We start from the raw sequence: 20,640 nt of genomic DNA, 5'->3' as shown, positions 1-20,640 counted from the left end.
CCAAACAATCACCAATATGGTAAAAAAAAAATCACGGCAAACTAGAGCTACATCAGACCAGTGCCTGAATTGTTAAATCGTGAAAACCCCAAAACAATTTCTTTCCTCATCAAGTTATAAATGAGTTGTCATATTGAAGACAAAATCACAACAGCAGACAAACATAATGGGCAGTGCTTGCAAATAATAATGGTCTAGTTTACCAAAACTCATCATTTGAAGAACAATTTGTATCCATATGACAATATTCACAATTCTATTAAAACCATACTTGTCCCCAAAAGGCAACCACGCTACATTTATCACCTCTCCTTGTTATTTCTTATCAGTGAAGAATATTTTAATCTTTAATCCAAATATTATTCAACAATTGCAAAAATAATTTATGTTTATATAAAAATCTTCATAAAAATAAAAAAAGATATATTTATACTGAAGTAAAAAAAAAACTTACTATAAAAGTAATGTATAATGAATTCTTCTTGGGGGCTTTATTTGTTGTATTATAGAGAATAGATTCTAGAAAAGCAGTTTTTGAAGCAACATGGATAATAACCTATTTGGTAAAATACTGTATTTTAATTTTTTTCCATTTTAAATAAAGATTACAAGCTACAATCTAAAAACAACATCACATGACAAATACAATACAATACAGATCATACCTTCCATCAAAAGTATTGCATAAAAGTTATATTTCCCTCATCATTTTTGTTATAATTTGTAGCCTTAGCAACCGGCAAAATTGGTGCAATAAAGCAAATTAGAGCTTTATTGCAGATACGTTTCAGCTCTTTAATTAAACCCTAATAAACCTGATAACATGACAATATATTACAAAAAAGATATGTTTGTCAATGTATCTAAAACATGTTTCAAATAAATATTTGCCATTCAAAATAACATCACATATATACTGAAACATTTGACTCTGAAGTGCAAACAATTTACATAGAATGCTGTACATGCACTAAATATACAAGACTCTTGGTTTGGAACAGAAAAACACGTTTCTGCATGTGCTATAATGTATTGAGTTGTTCACAAGTTTGTCACAACCTTTGTGATATAAGGTTTATTGTATGATGTGAACCATAATTACTTCATTCTCATGTCACTTTTCACTCCTTCCATCCAGGTACACACATAGCTGGCCTGAATGTTCTCAGAAGTGAATTCATTTGGGATAATTGTCGGAAGAACCATTTCCCTGCATTTCCCATTAAAATGGGAAAAAATGAGTAAACCTCACACTTTTTTGCCAAACCTTGGAGTTGGATTTGGAACCTCTGAACACACTTTGAATGTCAAAAGTGTAACACCGAACAAAAAATTTATCTGTCCAAACTGGCAGACATCCATTTTTGTACATGTATAATATGCCTGATGTGGCAGTTCTCTTCATATTGAAATACACTGGACTCCACATTTACACTGATTCTCCAACCACTGTATGACATTAGACAATTGTTACATTACGTACGCGACAATATTATGAAGTCTTCAATGTGTAATGATACTACTGGCACTTTTTACAGCCACATTTTCGGATAACTGCGAGGTTATGAATATATGAATATCCGTCTTTACAGTAAAGTCTGACTTTACGTGTTTTTATTTTGCGAGGTTTACAGCAGTCTTTTCCACACGATCCTTCACAGCTCCGGAATTTTATGCGCGTTTTTGAAGCACACTTTGTGACTGGATGAGTATATCTGCTACGGAATACTTTTGGTTTACATGTTGGAACTAAAAATGAAAATAAAAAAGATACTTTAAGTTAGAAGAAAAGTGTAATTTTCAGACAACTAGTAATAGGAAAGTTATATATAAGTGCAATGAAATATATTCCACAAAACTTAAATTTCAACTTCAAAATATTGAACCCTCAGAAATTATTCAAAATTTTTGTCCACTTTACAAATTTAAGACATCAAATTCTGATTAAATGAACACACAAAGATTTGACATGATATGAAATATTACACAGAAATCTTAAAGATTAAAGTGACACTGATATCCAAAACTTACCGAGGTTACAGTATTTGCCTGAGTACCCTCTCCTACATTTACATCGATAGCCTCCCTTCTTTTTCCTGGGTTTACACTGACCATTTTTACATTTATTATTAGCACAGGGATCCACTTTACACCCCGGCATGACCTTATGGTTATATTTAGATGAACTGAAGTCCTGTTGTTTTCCATTTATGTAAAAACCATGGAAGCAACCTGTAAAAAAAGAGTAAAAATTTCATGAAAACAAACTGAAAGAAAAGATGACTCAAAATGAGCAAAGATCATATCTATACATCAAGGCAGTATTCAAAACTGATCCCAATGCAATCATTTTCAGTGTGAGGGGACAAAACGGATAACTTACAATAAATATTCAGCAATTTATATACATTCTCAAACAATAGTATTAATGAACAGTTTACTTTATTGGGTATGTACAAAACATATCTTTGAAATCATCTCTTACCTTTGAAACTGGACTGACTCCTAATCTGGAATTTTTTAAGAGCCTCTTTACTTTTGTCTGATGAAAGTCCACCAATAAACATATCATCCTTAACATTAAGATATTCACTCTCCCCCATGTTAACGACTGACCGAGACACACCCCCATCCACTCGCATGGTGAAGTTACGGTGATGGACGATAAGTTCTATGGTATGTAGGCTGTCATCATTAACCGTTATGTAACTAAATATGTAACTGTACATTGTGGAGAGGGGTGACTTTCCGGTGAAGAAACTGATTCCAATCCTACCCCGGAATAATTCTACAGCTAAATGTTGATCGGCTCCAATATAGAATATAACACCAGAGTCGGACTCAGTTTTCATTTCCATGGTGATATTAACTGTGGACTGAAAGTCAATCTGAGGCATCTGTATGTAGGAGTCCTCAGCAATAAACGACACACTGGTTAGCTTCTCACACTTCTTACCAGAGAAACCTGCAAAATGTTGCATTATTCTTTCAAACTCAGTTAAAAGATATCTCTTATATAAATTCAATTCATTGATCTTCATGTTGTTATCCATTATACATTTATAAGCATATTTCAGTACGTGGATACAGATTCAATTTTTGTAAATGTTTAATATATGGATATATATATATAGTCATATATTTGCATGCAATTCAAGAAAAAATCCAGAGGTGTATCTGTTTGATAATATTAAAGGTATCTTAATTGAAAACATGCCATGCAATAGAAGTATATATAACTGTTGTGTATATTTGATAGCAAAGTCGTAACAATATTTTGTAAAATATAAGGATGAGAAAAGATAATAAAGAGGGAGAGAGAAGAAGTTAGTACCTGGAGCACACTGGCACATGTAGTGTGATCCACCCTTGGGTACGTAACACACTCCATTATTTTGACAGGCGTGAGATTTGCAGAGACTGTTATAAGAGAAGAGATTGTTAACAGCGAGGGGGGCGATTTCACAGAATCGTCCGGAGTAGCCTCGGGGACAGTAGCAGGAGTAGGTCCCCAGGCCGTCCACACACCGACCCCCGTTCTGACAAATGTGGGACTTACAGTCGTCAAGGTTCTCCGAGCAGTTCTTCCCCCCGTAACCTGTGGCACACTTGCAGCTGAAAGTTTATGACAAAATAAAATGTTATTACAGTTGAACTTTGGTATCTCAAACTCCGATATCTCAAATACAAGGGATATGTAAAAGTAAACTGGAGGTTCCAGCCACATATTCTTCAAGTATTTTACCTTCGATATCTCGAATCTTTAGATATCTCAAAGTTTTTTCTCAGTCCCATCAGGTTCGTGATTACAAAGTTTAACTGTATTGTTATTTACTTTTAAAATTAATATTATTATACATTGTACTACTTTAATAAAACACCTTTCTCTAAACCTACAATTACCCTAGAGCACTTAATATGAAAAACAAGTACATTATAAATAGAAGAAAAAACATTGAATATATCCAAAAGACATAAAAATAGCTCACATTATTTTCTTTTTTCTATTCAGATTTTTGCTTTTTATATCAGCAAAGAATTTGAAAGAATTTTCTTATCTTGATATTTCAAGAGTGCAGAAAAATATTAGATATGAAATATAGCATAGGAGAATCCAATTTGTATAATTTGTGTGCAGATAAACTTATCATTTTGTAGTAAAAATACACAAACTGACACATTTAGCCTTAACTTTTTTAAAATTTACAGATAACTTTAGCTGTTAACTTTTAAACTTTTGTCTTAGCCGTCTATTAAGAGAGCTGTACATTATACTCTGCAGTACGTAGGTGAATAAACTCAGATAATGATAAAGATATTTTCATTAAAAAAATAATTGCCAGTCAATGCCAAATTACATAATCGAGATAAAGAAGCCAGACGCATTAGCACATCTATTCTGACCACGAAGATATTGTACTCCTATCAGAGCTTGTAAACAATATATTTGCCTGCTAATTTATCATACATCCTCGTCTGGCCTACCTGTAATCTGTGTCTTGATTAACACAGGTACCCCCGTTCAGACAAAAGTTGTAATTTCCATGGCAATATCGGATTTTTTGCTGACACATCTTGCCTGCAAAAAGTTTAAACATTTAAGAGTGATAACTCATTTAGATTCCAAACATGCAATTAAGATTTGATAACAAATCATTATTGGGCTACTTTATCACTGACAAATTTTGCATGAGAAATTTATCATCAAGACAGCATCTGTTTTGATTTTTTTTTTTTTTTGAAAACAGAAATCACAGATAGTTATATTAATTGATAATCTATGGTGTATGAAGAGAGAACCTCAAGGCCAAAATAAAAAATACCTTTGTTTCCCCTAACGCGACCGACCCAATTAAATCGCACCGACTGAAAAGATTTTTTAAACGAGATGATTCAAATATTTTTTTTATTGTTAACCAAGTTTTATAAAATACAATTTCATCAAAATCAGTTTTAATCAGAACGGCCGACATTGTTCTACTGTGATTTTCAAGCATTTGTTGGAAACAAAATGACATCCAGATGTGATTACAGGGCATCAACTCTTCATATAACAATGGCGACGTCTCAATCTTATGTATTTAGCTAACTGGAATTCTTCACTCTTGAAACAATTCGTAAATAAAATTTACCATGACTAATTAAGAGTGTTTCGGAGGTGTCGGTACAGTCATACGCTTAATACTAGTACATCGTAAGGCCCGCCTCATGAGTTGATGAGGGCCCCACCTATAACACATCATTCAATTTCACTGCATTTTATTCAATTTGAGTTTTGATCTAATAACCAATTCATCTATGTTCCTATGATTACTATATGCCGTTATGGAACCATATGACTTGTTGTACACATGTAGACCTGCATATTCATCTTGATAAATATAATTCAGATGTTCTTTCTTCATGCCTTTATTTAGTGGTTAAACTTCGTGACTATGACATTGTATATAGCATTTTTATCATTTGTAGATTTGGTTTGGTTCATTTAAATACATGTATTGTTAACATACTCTTTCCAAATAGTTTTGAAATCATGGTTCAGCTTCCTGAGACGTTCAGTGTATTTTTCTTTAATTAGGCTCTTGAAGATTGGTTGTTTCTTTGCTTTTAATCCCTTTGAGATTTGTTAGGACGACATTTAAACATTTCCCCATTGCTCCAAATTTAGACATACTCAGCACTTTTTTTGCCATTAAGCAGTGGGGGATCTTTTTTGAGCCAGCATCTTCTGCGACACTGGACATCAGTTTTTATGGTCCCCTCTGAAGGACCGTTTTCAACGTCATTCATTGTGATTTGAAACCTGTGATTTAAAATTAGCCACTTACTTCTTAACTTCAAAGCAAAATGCTCAAGAACCACTGCAAATCTCATGGCCCTCAAAAAAGTACATTGATCGTCTATAAGCTCTGAAGGCTGATGGAGGGTTTGAAAAAATATACTCGTATGTCTGGTCTTTGCGTATTTGAGACTATTGTCTATTTTATTCAATTTATATAGATGTAATGGCGTGAGATATTTCACAAATTTAACTAAATAACAGTTGTGAATTAATTAATCATGAATTTGCTTTTAAACAGCATATGTACAATACTTAGCATTTTGTTCAGACATCGCTTTCTTTTGTACTTTTCTTATTTATAAAGGTAATTTTCCATCAAACTTTAGAATGTATTTTTAAAGCTGCTGTCAGAAAATAAAATTGTTTACCTACCTACCGACCCAACTTGAGAATTTAGGGTCGGGTTAGGGGAAACAAAGATATTTTTAATTCTGGCCCAAGCTGTTATTTTTTAGACTGTTTTGAATCTGGTACCAAGATTTTCTTTGTGAAGCAAGTTTTCCTTACCTGTGTAGCCCTGAGCACAAGAGCAGGTATACCCCTCCACTAGATCTATACAGGAACCATTATTCATACAAGCGTGGCCTGCACAATCATCAATGTTAATTTCACATCGGTCACCTCGAAACCCGTTGTTACATTTACACCTGCAATTATAAAGATTCTATGAAATATTGCAGCATGAACATACACACTGTCCTAAAATTCATAATAGTAGGTTTTTTTACGGAAAAGAGAGAAATATTTAATAAACTTAAATCTCCTGAAATTTTACCTGAATCTTCCATGATCCAATACTTCACACACGCCATTGAGACAGGGGTTTATAAAACACGCGTTGATCTCGTTCTCACACTTGTCCCCATGGTAACCCGCTGGACATTCACACGTGTAGTTCTTGAAGTCCACACTCTTACATGTGGCTCCGTTAAGACACGGCTGTCTCTGACACGCGTTACACTTCCCAATCACCTCAGGGTCAGGTGGTCCTACAATAGTATAAATTTTAATCCATAGTTCAAATAATCTCCATAACTGGGGTTGTCCCTAAGAATTGAAATAGCAGGGGCATTGAAATAAAGAATGGGGTTCCTCCGCTAACAAGGGAAAATATCAGAATAACTGGGAGGTTAATTATGTCATTATATGTGGAAAAATTCCCCAACCCCGGGTCTAAAAGGACAGGCCTGTCGTAAGGGTCTACAATTGATACATGAAACTTATTAATTTTTGCATGAATAATGGCTATCATTAATGAACAAAAAACACTTTTAAGCAAAAAATAATCATTTATTATCTAACAGAAGAGTACATATATGTACTCTTTCTAAGTTTCGTTTTTGTTGCCAAAATAAAAATTTTACGAAAAAAGATCATTAGCATCATCTTTTGTCTTACCATTACACAGGAAGAGAGAGGACTGAGTGGTCAGCAGCAGTTTGTTTAACATAGAGCTGGGGCCCACACAGGAAGCAATTCCCGATTCTACGTAATCCTTCTTTATCCAGTCAGACAGCCATTTAAGGTTACAGTCACAGTACAACTGGTTTCCTCCCAGGGCCCTGATGTAATGAAAAAAAAAAAAATGATATTACTTGTTATGTAATTCATATGGCAAGTACTATATTTAAAGAAGATTGATTTTGCAACAAGTTAGCATACTTTCTGGTAGTCGATCTTTACATAAATATGCATGCATAAGACTTAGCGAATGTGCTATATTTTGTGTATGTTAATTGCTTTCTTTGAAACTTGATAAACAGAATATTAAAGCACTCAAATGTAATGCATTAACAAACATCAGAATCCTATCCTGTATCATAAATGTTTTTAAAAAGTAAGTGATTATTTAAGAAATAAACAACGTTATTCAGTGAACATGGCGTTATGAATAGCAATTGCTCTGCTGGCATATTCCATGATGCGCGCTAGCGCATCATGGAAAATATGCCAGCAGAGCTATTGCTATTCATAATGCCATGTTCACTGAATAATCGTTGTTTGTTACTTATATTTGCATTCTTTGATTTGTTTTCAAGAGTATCAGAGGAAATCCTGACTTACATAAGGACGCAGCTTCTTGTCTTCAGTTAAGAAAAACATACGGCTTTAAAATCAGTAAACCTGATTAATGCTCCTTTTCTCTAATAAATCACAAACAATTTATAAAGTATTTCCCTCTCAAACACAGTTATCTGGATACAAGCAGCGCTGTCATCACATTTTTGTTTTGATGCAGTTGTGACGTCATCGATCAACGTTATTAAAACCCTCTGACAAAAATCAATAATTTAACACTATGATGAAAAATGAGAATGCTTTTATAATGATTATTACTCCAGAATGCTTTTCTATAATTTTTTTTTTAGTTTTTCTATTTATTTTTAATATCTGAAATCATTCTTGAAATAGATATACTAGTTTAATAAAGAAATTTTCTCTTTTTGAATGATATTACCCAAGTGTGAAGAGTTATCGTTCTTTGTACAAATATGCATGATACGAAAAAATAAAAATATAGCAGTTCTCTAAGATTTTTAAAAGTTTTATTATACAATTAAATACATCGACCAAATTTGAATTTTTAAAGATATAAATCAGCAATTTTAAATATTCTGAATTTCCTTTTTTTTTTCAAAGAATATTATTAAAAACTTATTTTTATTCCTCTTATGAAACATTTCATATATATACTTCTCAACCCCCATTAGTAGTGTAGTAGAGATTGTTCTACACGAGTGTGATAGAGCAATTGCACACATAGTGGAAGCAATTGCGTCTATAGACCTATGAATGCAGTTGATGAATACATGTTCAAAGTGGGAGAGAGCAGTGGATATGCAAATATACACGTGTATCTACAAGTGATAAATCAGTATATTTTAATTACAAGACTGAAAAAATAATTCCACTTACAAATGTGTTAAAGAAGTTAGGTCCTTGAAAGTTCCATATGGTATTGAGGAAATATTATTACCGTGTAAAGATCTGCAGGAAAATTGGAGAATTGGAATTATATATACATACAAAAAAAAAAAAAACTAATTTATTAACAATTGGAAAGAAATGACAAATTAAACATAAAGTAAAGAGTATACTTACAAAATTCTTAGTTTATGGAGTCCAGAAAAACTTGTGGGTGCCATACATTCTAGTTGATTATAACTTAAAATTCTGAGAGAGAAAAAGAAATGAATTTATAGAATACAGTCAATACAAATATTTATGTGGAGTTTTCATGAACATTTTTTTTAAATACTCTGTCTATACTTACAATGTAGCTAAATTAGTGAAGTTAGAGAATATATGATCAGGAAGGGTCACCAAATTATTATTACTGAGGTCTCTGTAAAATAGAAAATAATTACCTTAGGTATTATCAGACTTCACATTAATCAAATAGACATCAAAGCAGAGGTATTAAATTTTTTTTTATCTTTTACAAACTTACAATCTCTGTAGCTTTGTGAGGCGACCAATTTCTGCAGGGAGGTGCTTTATATTATTTACATCTAAATACCTTAAAAAAAAGAACAACAGAGAATAACACATCAAAGTCAGGTTGAAACACAAATCAAAATGAAATTAACAACAGATAAATATTGTTAACAAAATCTTACAGTTCGGTGGTGTCCTCTGGGATGAGTGGGGGGACCACATTAAGACCCTGGCGGCTACACCTGACCACGGTTCCCGTACAGGTACACCGAGGGGGGCAGTAGGCCCGGGGGTCACAGCTTCCTACCGCTGCTAAAAAAGGATCATCAGTCACTTAGTCAATAAATGTCTCACTCAATAGTATACGATGCATGATCAAAGGAGGAAAAAATGTTGTGAAGAAAGGAAAGAGAGTAATAAACTTCGCGCTATAAAATCTAGTGTTTCTTTTTTGTCATTTTCTTGTATCAAAAAAATGTTATAACATGATAATCCAATTAATAATATGATCATTCAATTATTTTCAGAATGCTTTGAAAGGGAGATAACTGCGACAGGCTAACACACAAAAAAACACTCACTGTTTACGGTTTCTGAACAGCAGGGGGAGATTCCAGTGTTACATCCAATATCTACATCAGCTGTAAAATCAAAGTGCATGTCAGTCACTTAATGTCCTAAATCTACAGATTTCCATATACCAATCTATTTTCAGCTACATGCTTTATAACAAATTTAGGATAAAAATATAACTTAATGATAAATTTTTTGTCAATATTTTAGATAATTTATTACTCATTACACCAATATTTTCCAAGAGGACAAAAACTGCTGAGTGGAATTTTATAAAAGAAAAAAAAACCCTTCGATGCAGTAAATTCATTCTGCCTAAATGCCTTATCATATTTCTAAGTATGCTGCCACTTTATCGAAGACCCTACGTTGCCATAATGTACCTCCTTTGAAGTTACAAGGCATTCTTCACTCTTTTTCCCAACAAAAGGGCCAAAAAAATTTTCATGATGCATAGCCTACGAGATAAAATACCAGTAGACAGAAGAGGGACTTAATCTAATCCCAATAAAATTCAACAACTTTTTCCTTTTAAGCAGGGCCATTATTTATCACATAAATTTACTTTCAGAGTCAGGAATGTTTAAGAGTACCATCAGCCGAATTCTGCGTACTTTGTACACTAACTTACTAGGCCAGATGAATTCTTCCTCTTTAATGCTCAGAACACTAACTTACTTGGGCAGATGAATTCTTCCTTTTTAATGGTCAGTACGCTAACTTACTTGGACATGTGAATTCCTCCTCTTTAATGGTCAGTACGGGGACATTCTTGTGACGAGAGGGGAGGAAGCAGGTAGGAACACCAGCTATCACATTGTTTTTCTTTAACCAGCTACTCAGCCAGGCCATGTGGCAGTTACAGTTAAAGGGATTAGACTCCAAGTTTCTACAAATACAAAAGCATTTATTAGTTACCAAAAAATTCTAAAGTAATAATTCATTCCTCATTCTTGCCCTTTCAGTGCAGATCTTGACCTCTGGGTGTAACTCTGAACTTGACCCTTGAGTGGATCTTGACCTTTGAATGGGACCCTATCAAGACTTTTGAGTGCAACTCAAATCATGACCTACAAGCTTGATCTAGTTCTTGATCTTAAACTCAAATCAAATAATTCACCTCTAAAAATTGGGAGTATCTAATCTTTTTTAGCAATAACCAAGTTTATGTACAAACAAACAAATAGATATCAAGGCATTATCTTCATTTCAAAGCTTTTTAACTTTCTTCAGTGAAATAAATATTACTTGATAATCTAGAAATTATAGAAACATAAAAAAAATTTAGGAAAAAAAATTAGTACTCATAATTTAAAATTCCACTCCCACAATATTACAAATACTTGTGAAAGAAAAAACAAAAGCAAATTCCTTAATTTTCATGGGAAAGAGATTTTAAAATGCTTCCTTGAATCTGTTCCAGAGAAAAAAAGATTTGAAATGGGAATGAAAGCAAAAGACTTTGGTCAAATGTTAGGTTTGTAAGGTTGGCACTATCTACCATGATAAAAGTTACAAGATTACAAATTACAGGGGCAATAGGATCACTTCTTGTCTATCTAAATGACCAATCCTCCCTCCTTTCTTTTTTATGTTGCAATATTGTTATCACACCTTTCTTTACAAGGCAGGGAGTGTGGTATTACTTCACGTACATACTTACACCAGCGGTTCATAAGTACATTCATTTCGAAATTTTCAAAATTATGAAATAATACACAGTATGCAGTCATTCACATGGAGAAAAGGTTGGCTCATTCAAGACTTCTGGTGCCGTACAATTTTTTGAAATGATTACAATTTTCAAGTATGTTTGATAGAAAAATACTCACAAAATAGACAAAGAGGCTTGTTTATCAAATGCGCCTTCTGATATACATCTAATCTCATTGCCATAGAGGGACCTGCAAATACGAAAAAATAATCATTTTATCAATTTTATGTACAAAAGACTCTTAACATATTCATTTTTTTTAAAGCAATAATTACAGAATTGGGATGTGGTACATTTGTACGATTACAAGAAAATAAGATATGCTTCAAAAATTAATATTCAATTTTTTTTAATTGCAATGATAAAGAATTGGGAAGATGCATGTATTGTTATACGTAAGAAATTTCATATGTTATTTTATCAGATGGTGGATTGTTCTCAATTCAATCCAATGTACAGGTCAACAAACCAAACATCTGCTAAAATAAGCAGTTAGAATACGTTTTAGGAATACCTAAACACCAGACGAAAAGAAATAAGCTTCTTTGATAACAGACATTGATGTAAAAAACAAGGGTTCACCTTTTCATCACTATGGTAATGAATATTTTGACTTGAGGCTGTCAACATTTTCTCTAACACGAGGAGATAGGTATAAACGCTAAAATTATCTATCTTTCTGTCACGTTTCATGTTGAATTTTTTTTTTACAAATTACAGATTTATCTCAGGGAGCAGCTGACAAATTTATTCCTCCACCTCTCAGTGTGCGATACCAACTTTTAATAAATTTTTCAAGACGTAATCTTTCTTTCAATCAAATTTTGTCTGCACGGCCCTCCCCCTTGCTCTATATTACACCCCTAATTATCTACAACAAGCCCTAAATGATGCGTGACAATGATGGTTGTTTAGGATAAGCTTTGTTCAGTAATAAACATCTTAATGCATGTCTGTTATCAGCTAGACTGGTTTGTAATTGCTGCGGCTGAGCCCAGGAGCGTGACAGGGTCTACACATGCTTGTCTTCTGCAATCCCCTGTAACAATGCTACTGTCTGCATCAAATCAGCCCGTAGGTGCATGAAATGCATCATCTGTTTCTCTGTTGTTTGGAGAAATTAGAAAAGATAAACAAAATTCCCCATCTCTGCTGCAAACTCAAACATACATTCCCCGTCAGTGCTTTGTTGACAAAGTTAAAATTGCATCATCGATATTACCCAGACCCCAGATCTTTTTTTAATCACTGGCAAACTTCAAACTCTATGGAACTGCTCATCAATTGAAATTCAAGTCTTTTGGTGTATATCATTTCCCCTGCTTTCAAAGATATAACATTTTGCTTATCTCGGAGCTTGTCTCATCAGTCTGTTTACTGTGGCAATTTAACATGTGGGTAATGGGAGTTGATGAGATCTCCCATGTGTCTGAATCTCGCTGAGGTGTTTTATATGTTTACAATGATACATGGTGACCATCATTTATATTTCCCTTCCCTTGTCATAACTCAGTGTCTATTTAACAACAACAGGTGTGTTTATGAATTTGGAAACAATTAACCTCCCCCCAAAAGATAAATCTACATCCATGTTATAATCATATTAGGCAGAGAAGTAATGGCAAAGGTGACACAATAAAGATACACACAGAACTGAAAGTAAATGTTATTTGGCATGTGGATAATCTGTCATCAAGACGCTGTCTTCTTCAATTCATCAAATTCTGGCTTCTCTTTACTATATCCACCTCATTAGTCTGTCAGAACAGGGACTAGGTTCTTCAGTAACTTAATTATCCTAAGACTAAATAAGTTTTCTGGTGAAAACATATCAGTTGACCCAGCTGTACTGCCACCTGATTTTGATTCTCATTAAAGCAATAAAATCCAACAGGTGCAGTTACTAATTAGTGACTGCAGGAATTTCAATCAGATATATACTTTAAGACAAAATAAAAGTCTGGAGTGAGCTACACACTGCGAGTTTGTAAGAAATCCAGGAGAGCAAGTTAATTAAAAGATAAGACACACTAGAGATTTTTTGTTCTACAAGGTTGAAATTTGTTCTACCACATTTTCATTGATATTTTCACTAATTTTTTTCTCAACAAGGAAATACTGTTATGAATGATCTTTCAGATCAAAATGGGTAGTGAATTAGGATGTTGATAATTTTTGTATGCTCCCCCCCTGCTGCTGTGTGCTGATGCTGCCTATTCTGTGAGAGAGTTCTTTATTCCAGTGTGTGCTACAGCAGTAAGGGTGAGATTGCCGATTACAGCTGCCTAAGTTCTGTGAGAGAGTTCGACTCCCACCACACCCCTCCAAAACCCCAATTCCCCCTAACTGCTGTGTGCTGATACTTACAGCTGCCTTAGTTCTGTGAGAGAGTTCAATGTTGTGTTGCTCAGACAGGTAATTCGGTTTTTCTCGATAATCCTGAAAAAGCAGACATTGAACAGATGTACACAAATCAATTACATAGTTAATCAGTCTCTCACAGTGTAACAAAAAAAAGTTCTGTCGGAATTCTATCAATGCTTACAAGAAAAATATCACCTTTATAAATCATTTTTCTAGTAAATTGTTCCATTGAGTCAGAAAGCATAACTCTTTTTGATGGTTTTGGAATATCCTAATTGTAAATTATCTATTTAATTTTATCCAGAGGGCTGTACCTTTATAACGCATGCATATATCTCTATGCAAAGATGTTTAGAAATGACTTGCATTTCATCTAGAAAATTGATTATCAGTAGAAAAAGAACTTCTTCAATTATATAATACATAAATACAGACATAAATCCTATCTTTTTTTGCCTTGCTTTCACTTGCTTATTGAAAAAAATTTGTACATCAAGATGTGATAATTTCTTCTGAAGTAAATCTACTTGTTTACATTCTGAGGTTGAAGTGATAATACTTACAAGGTTCTGACGGTTTCCAGACCACGAAGAGATTTTCCCGAGAGCTTCCCGATTCTGTTACTGGAAAAATCTCTGTAAAAAGGTTCAGAATAATTTATTATTACTGGATACCATCTTTGAAAAAATTGTTTGTTTGCCCTCTTCTGACCAACTGGCTAAAAATGCTCTGAATCAAAACTTTTCCTAATTTTACAAAAACTTTTTTTTTTTAAATTCATTTTATAAGCTTTCTGCTCCCATTAATAACTATTCTAACATCAAATTCACAAGTGTTTTTAAATTTTAAAAAAGTTTCCAAAGTACCAACTCCAATATTTTTTTCTTCTGAATCAGGAGAGGGCAAGCAATTTTTTTTTTTGAAAGAGATGAGCATTGTTTTTCTCTTCATTTGATTAACCACTAGATAATACAGAGCACAAATGGATTTCACCATAGAATCTTTATTAAAAATACATGTACTATATATTGATTTCATAAACTAAAATAATCTTTTTGATGCATACCCAGGTAAGAATAACAATTAAATATGTGACAGATTTACTTTGAAGGATTTTCATGAAAAGCCTATAAAACATATGCTAAACAAAAAAAATATAAAAACGAAAAAACAAAAAATGAACGTACACATCTATCAGCTTCTTTGCCCCATTAAACGTGCCGGCCTCTATCTCTTGAAGACGATTACTACTCAGATCTCTGAAAGACAACAAATAAATTGTTTTGCCACAAAACTCTTTTCTCCCAAAGTTTATATAGACAGTCTTAAAAAGCCATATAGATCACTCTAATTTTAGGTGAAATGTTCTACTATGTCAGCACCGTTTTCAATAAATGCATTATGTTTCGTTTCCCTTGCTGTGAAGAACAATAAATGAAAGTCAAACAAAATCTCCCGATAGTTCTGGCTTGCAATATTACATCAAATAATATGTCAATTTCTATCTTATCGGTTCTCAGACAGGCTCGACAGAATTTAATCCCATTTATTTTAGCTGCTCAGAGCTTGTACATTTACAGAGGGGAATTTAAACAGGAAAGAAAATACTTTCACAATTTTTCAATTTGACTCTACTTACAAGACTTGTAGATTAACAAGTTTGCTGAATAAGCCATTTGCCTGGAGCTTATCAATTTGATTATTCTGAAGTTTTCTGAAAAGATAAAAAAGCAAAAAAATACAATAACGAATTAATATTCTGTAAACATTCACATGACAAGATTATTGAAATTTTTTTTACGAAAAATTCTTCTGTTTTCATAAACTAAACTACGTGGATTATACAAATCAGTGACAAAAATCTGGCAAAGTATGAATAATTACAGATCTACCCATTATCAATTATAGAGGAAGTTCCATAGATAACATTTGGCATTAAGTGACTATTTGTTATCGGTGGGTTATGGATCATATCAGCTTCCTACATTTACTGTAATGTCTACAATCGGAATCGCTCACCTCGACCAGCCCCGGAAATCAGAGGTCTTACATGCAAGAATGAATGGGCAGGAAAAAATGTATCGATGATCTAACTTTTGTGTACTTTTATAATTCTCAATATGGGTGGGCATACATGTATTACAATGAATATAGTCATTTCATTATGTTAAAAGGTCAATCTTGGCCCCACACCTTGTTCAAACCGATACATTTCTCTTTGACCTTGTACTTGTTAAAAGCAAATCTCATGTCTTTCTTTTACCATCCTAAACTCCTGCAAGAAGTCTGTATGTCCAAAAAAAAATGATGGATATTTTACTGGATAAAAATCTTCATGAGCAAATGGGGAAGGGGGACAGGGGTATTTTTACTACAAGGCATTCTTATTTTGATGTGGTTCATAACAATGTAATTTGTTAAATAGGGCTTCCAATTCATGCCATTTATGGTTTTTTTCTCTCATTCATGAGAATGTTTCAAACATGGATACAATGAACTGACAATTCAGTGGTATTAATGCATGCTACATATATTCTCTGGTATTTTGATGAAATGTACTGTGAACTTACAATTCTGTGGTATAAATGGGTACATTATCTGGTATTTTGGTGAGATGTACAGGTACTATGAACTTACAATTCTGTGGTATAAAAGGGTATATTCTCTGGTATTTTGTTGAGATGCGCTATGAACTTACAGTTCTGTGGTATAAATGGGTATATTCTCTGGTATTTTGTTGAGATGTACTATGAACTTACAATTCTGTGGTATAAATGGGTATATTTTCTGGTATTTTGATGAGTTGTCTACCAGAACAATCGACCACGGTTCCTTGACAGATACACTGTTTGGGGCACTCAATGTCTATCATGCACTGGCCTGCGTTCTTCGTTCTATGCATTTCTGAACCTGGAAAAACAAAGAGGCTGTGTTTATGGAACATAATACAGAATTCTGCAACTGATAAAACAAACCCCCCATTCTGGTTTACATAATCCTCATCCTCCGGTCTTATAAACACAAGAAGCAGGTGATATCTTTGTGAGAGCACTAGAAATTCAGGGAATACCTTTACACTTGAACTTCCCGGCTCTAGCGGTGGCGATCTTCTTGCGCTTCATTCGGCCCGGCGCCTCACAGCGGGCGATACTGGTTTCTATTGGGTTCTGATGTAGATATTCTGTCAGCCACTGCAGGTTACAGTCGCAGATAAATGGATTACGGGCCAGGTGCCTAAAGAAAAGCCACAAAAAAATCTCATTAATGCCGTCTTCTCGCCTTCATCAAACAAATAGGAGATATCAATTATAACATATTTAATGTCAAGACAGTGTAATGCATTAACTGATCCTGGAGATAATACCAGGTTAATTTATTTCTTATGACACTATGCAGATTATATGTATATTTAATGTGAATATATACTTACAAATTCTTGATATTTTTCAGTGGGGCAAATGTTCCGTTAGCTAAGGACTGAATTTTATTGTCGTAGAGAGACCTGTTAAAAAAGAATACTTAAATGTAAAGTGGTAAATGTTTGCACTCTTATCCATATTCTGATAATTCAAAGCTTAAAATGTGCAGATAAGAACTTAAAACCAATATCTTAAAAGCCGAAAATTACATTCTTAATGCTAAGTAAATACTGTTACACATAAATTTAAAGTCTTGCCAATAAACACAAGCTTCACAATTGAATTATATGTTCTTGAATTTTCCAACTTTTAAAAAAAGAAAATATTAAGGTTTTTACCATAAAAGCATGAAACTGCTCAAAAAAATGTGCAAAACATGTTTACATTGTGTTAATTTTTCACATTATTTAAAATCAATTATAATTTTAGTCAACATTACCTTTTCAAAAATTAAGTACATGTTTTAATTCATTAAGGCTTCTCGGTTTTCCTGTGACATCACAGTATCATTTGCATTAATATTGCAAAATGGAACAAAAACTATTTAAAATTCAAATATCAACACTACACTTATGAACTAAAGTAGTTATAATAAAATATAAATCCCATCAATACCTTTACTTCACATTTATTGGATAAATCAAACATTTTTTTAAATTATGATCAAATTTTAAAGCTATGACCAAACAAGACACCTTAAACTGCAGCCTATAATTGAAACACCAGCCAATAGCATGTCAAGCAAGATAAAAATCTCTCTTTACAAAATAAGACTTAAACACAAATGTCACTCAAATCTTTACTTTAGTTTCTCCTTCTTTTATGCAGTTGCTAATCAGATTTCTGCACATGCAACCTAGCAGTGCACGTACAATGCACAGATTTATGTGGAAAAGACTCGTTAATTTTAACACGTCTAAAATTCAGAATGTTATCAACAATGTTCCAAGCCACACATTTCTCTCCCTATCAGCTACTACATCTTAAACAAATGTAAACATTACGTAAATAACTATCTTATGCCCTTTGCTAAACTCAGATGAAGGACTTTTTAATCAATTTCGTCTCCTAATCCGCTATCAATTTGTTTTTTCACACTGAATGGGTCGGTGATATAGAAAGGGGGCGGGGCGATACTCACAAAAGGTTGAGACTGGCGAGGTCTTGGAATGCATCTACTCGTATACACTTTATCTGGTTTGCATTTAGCAAGCTGAAAAGAGAGCAATGAGATTGAGAATATTGAAATATTTCTGTAGTCTGGTGAGAGTAGGAAAAAAATGACATAGGTATTTAATGAATGCTCCGTGCAGAACTTCTCACAATGTACAAATAACAAGGTGAAAGTTTTTTCTTATCTACAAAAGCAAGTATATCTAAGCAGGTCATTTAATTAAGCCCTAAATCAGGAACATCTCACTTTTAAAAGTTTCCCTGCATAATTTAAATTTTTCAAATTCATTCCAGGTTTAAAAGTATGTGACTAATTAACTGCTATACTAGATCTTCTAATGGTATATCTCTAACAGTAGGATATCAATCAATTTGATGTGTCCCAGAGAAGGTTTGTGGAACATCAAACAGGCTATCTAAAACAGAATGTTGTATTCACGAAAATCCTTCCTTTACATCCTAACTTTGATGATCTGCATTTAAGTTTATTTCTTTGAATGCACAGTTGATTAAATTTTCAACAGAGACATGTTTCTTCTCAATGTAAAACTTAATTATTCAGCTATAACTAAAAGCAAAAACACATTAAGTTTTTTAAAGGTTTTAATAATTTTTCTAAAGGAGGTTATAAAACACATTATTTTCTCGACCATAAACAATAAGATTCGTCATCTTTTATTTAAATTTTTCCTGTTAAAAAAATTTCAACAAATAAAAATCTTTATAATTATCCTTATATTTATACTTCCTCTTACTAATCTTAATGTTTCAAAAGTTCATCTTAAAACTAATTGTTTTCCACTAATTACAAAATGACTCATTGTCACATGGTTACAAAAAAAAGTTCACCAACAATTCTACAGGGGGTTAATGAATGAAGTCACCTTCATATGTTAATTAAATGTCTGCAGTTGCATTATGATGTCAACCACAAAAAGACAAGTCCAGAAACTTGTCATCATCACCGGCACAAAAAATATTCTGATTATCTCACCAGAGCCATGTCACTGTCGATACCATTTTCAATTTCACAACATACACCAAAAAAAAAACCCCAATTTGAAAAGGGCTTGAAGAAATAAAGTGCTGTTTTGAGCCTACATACTTACAGTAATTGTAGAAATGATAGGTTTTGAGCCTACATACTTACAGTAATTATAGAGATGATAGGTTTTGAGCCTACATACTTACAGTAATTGTAGAGATGATAGGCCCTTGAGCCTGCATACTTACAGTAATTGTAGAGATGATAGGTTTTGAGCCTACATACTTACAGTAATTGTAGAGATGATAGGTTTTGAGCCTGCATACTTACAGTAATTGTAGATGATAGGTATTGAGCCTTCATACTTACAGTAATTGAAGAGATGATAGGCCCTTGAGCCTGCATACTTACAGTAATTGTAGAGATGATAGGCCCTTGAGCCTTTCATACTTACAGTAATTGTAGAGATGATAGGCCCTTGAGCCTGCGTACTTACAGTAATTGTAGAGATGATAGGCCCTTGAGCCTTTCATACTTACAGTAATTGTAGAGATGATAAGCCCTTGAGCCTTTCGTACTTACAGTAATTGTAGAGATGATACGCCCTTGAGCCTGCGTACTTACAGTAATTGTAGAGATGATAGGCCCTTGAGCCTGCGTACTTACAGTAATTGTAGAGATGATAGGCCCTTGAGCAATCCAGTAGGCAGGTCGCTTATCTTGTTCCCATAAAGTACCCTGTGTGAACAAGAAATTCATCCTATGGTTACAAGTAATTATCTAAGTAAACCCATCTCTTTATTATTTTTTTGTTTCTTGGGGACTATTATCAGGTCAAGTATCATGAAAATTTCACACGATCAACAGTATTTTCCGATGAAAGCAATCTACAATTGACTTGAGAAACTCTAGTAGAAAAAAAAAATTTTGTTTTCATCAATATTATTGGTATACTCACAGAGAATTAAGTGAAGTCAGTCCACTGAAAGCATCTGCGGCAATCTCTGCAATTTTGTTGTTGCTCAAATTTCTACAAGGGGAAAAAGTCAAAAATACTGTACAGTTTTGTCTTTGTTTTTAAAATATGTCAATAATAGAAATTGTCAACCTCCATTTTTGTTCTTGCACTCTT

General features: G+C 33.3%; 1 protein-coding gene across 1 annotated transcript in view; it reads right to left on the bottom strand.

The window, feature by feature from the left end:
- Positions 1–708: 708 nt before the first annotated feature.
- LOC134235373 (slit homolog 2 protein-like) overlaps positions 709–20,640 on the bottom strand; it is a 46,194-nt gene continuing 26,262 nt past the window's right edge. Inside the window, exons 11-36 of the mRNA XM_062717509.1 lie at positions 20,467–20,538; positions 20,175–20,246; positions 18,492–18,563; positions 17,362–17,433; positions 17,002–17,165; positions 16,691–16,841; positions 15,571–15,645; positions 15,119–15,190; positions 14,495–14,566; positions 13,935–14,006; positions 11,686–11,757; positions 10,579–10,742; positions 9,862–9,921; positions 9,463–9,592; positions 9,294–9,362; positions 9,117–9,188; positions 8,945–9,016; positions 8,759–8,830; positions 7,241–7,404; positions 6,618–6,831; positions 6,350–6,489; positions 4,486–4,579; positions 3,335–3,615; positions 2,486–2,965; positions 2,032–2,232; positions 709–1,749 (exon numbers count right to left, since the gene is read on the bottom strand). Coding sequence (XP_062573493.1) covers positions 1,520–1,749; positions 2,032–2,232; positions 2,486–2,965; positions 3,335–3,615; positions 4,486–4,579; positions 6,350–6,489; positions 6,618–6,831; positions 7,241–7,404; positions 8,759–8,830; positions 8,945–9,016; positions 9,117–9,188; positions 9,294–9,362; positions 9,463–9,592; positions 9,862–9,921; positions 10,579–10,742; positions 11,686–11,757; positions 13,935–14,006; positions 14,495–14,566; positions 15,119–15,190; positions 15,571–15,645; positions 16,691–16,841; positions 17,002–17,165; positions 17,362–17,433; positions 18,492–18,563; positions 20,175–20,246; positions 20,467–20,538 — 3,409 coding nt within the window. The 3' untranslated portion in view covers positions 709–1,519. The remainder of the gene's footprint in view (positions 1,750–2,031; positions 2,233–2,485; positions 2,966–3,334; positions 3,616–4,485; positions 4,580–6,349; positions 6,490–6,617; positions 6,832–7,240; positions 7,405–8,758; positions 8,831–8,944; positions 9,017–9,116; positions 9,189–9,293; positions 9,363–9,462; positions 9,593–9,861; positions 9,922–10,578; positions 10,743–11,685; positions 11,758–13,934; positions 14,007–14,494; positions 14,567–15,118; positions 15,191–15,570; positions 15,646–16,690; positions 16,842–17,001; positions 17,166–17,361; positions 17,434–18,491; positions 18,564–20,174; positions 20,247–20,466; positions 20,539–20,640) is intronic.

Source organism: Saccostrea cucullata, unplaced genomic scaffold, assembly GCF_032062105.1.
Source record: "Saccostrea cucullata isolate Sc308-1 unplaced genomic scaffold, CSIRO_AGI_Scuc_v1 ctg2368, whole genome shotgun sequence".
NCBI lineage: Eukaryota > Metazoa > Mollusca > Bivalvia > Ostreida > Ostreidae > Saccostrea > Saccostrea cuccullata.
Note: the sequence above shows the minus strand (reverse complement) of the source record. Positions and strands in the feature narration are given on the sequence as shown.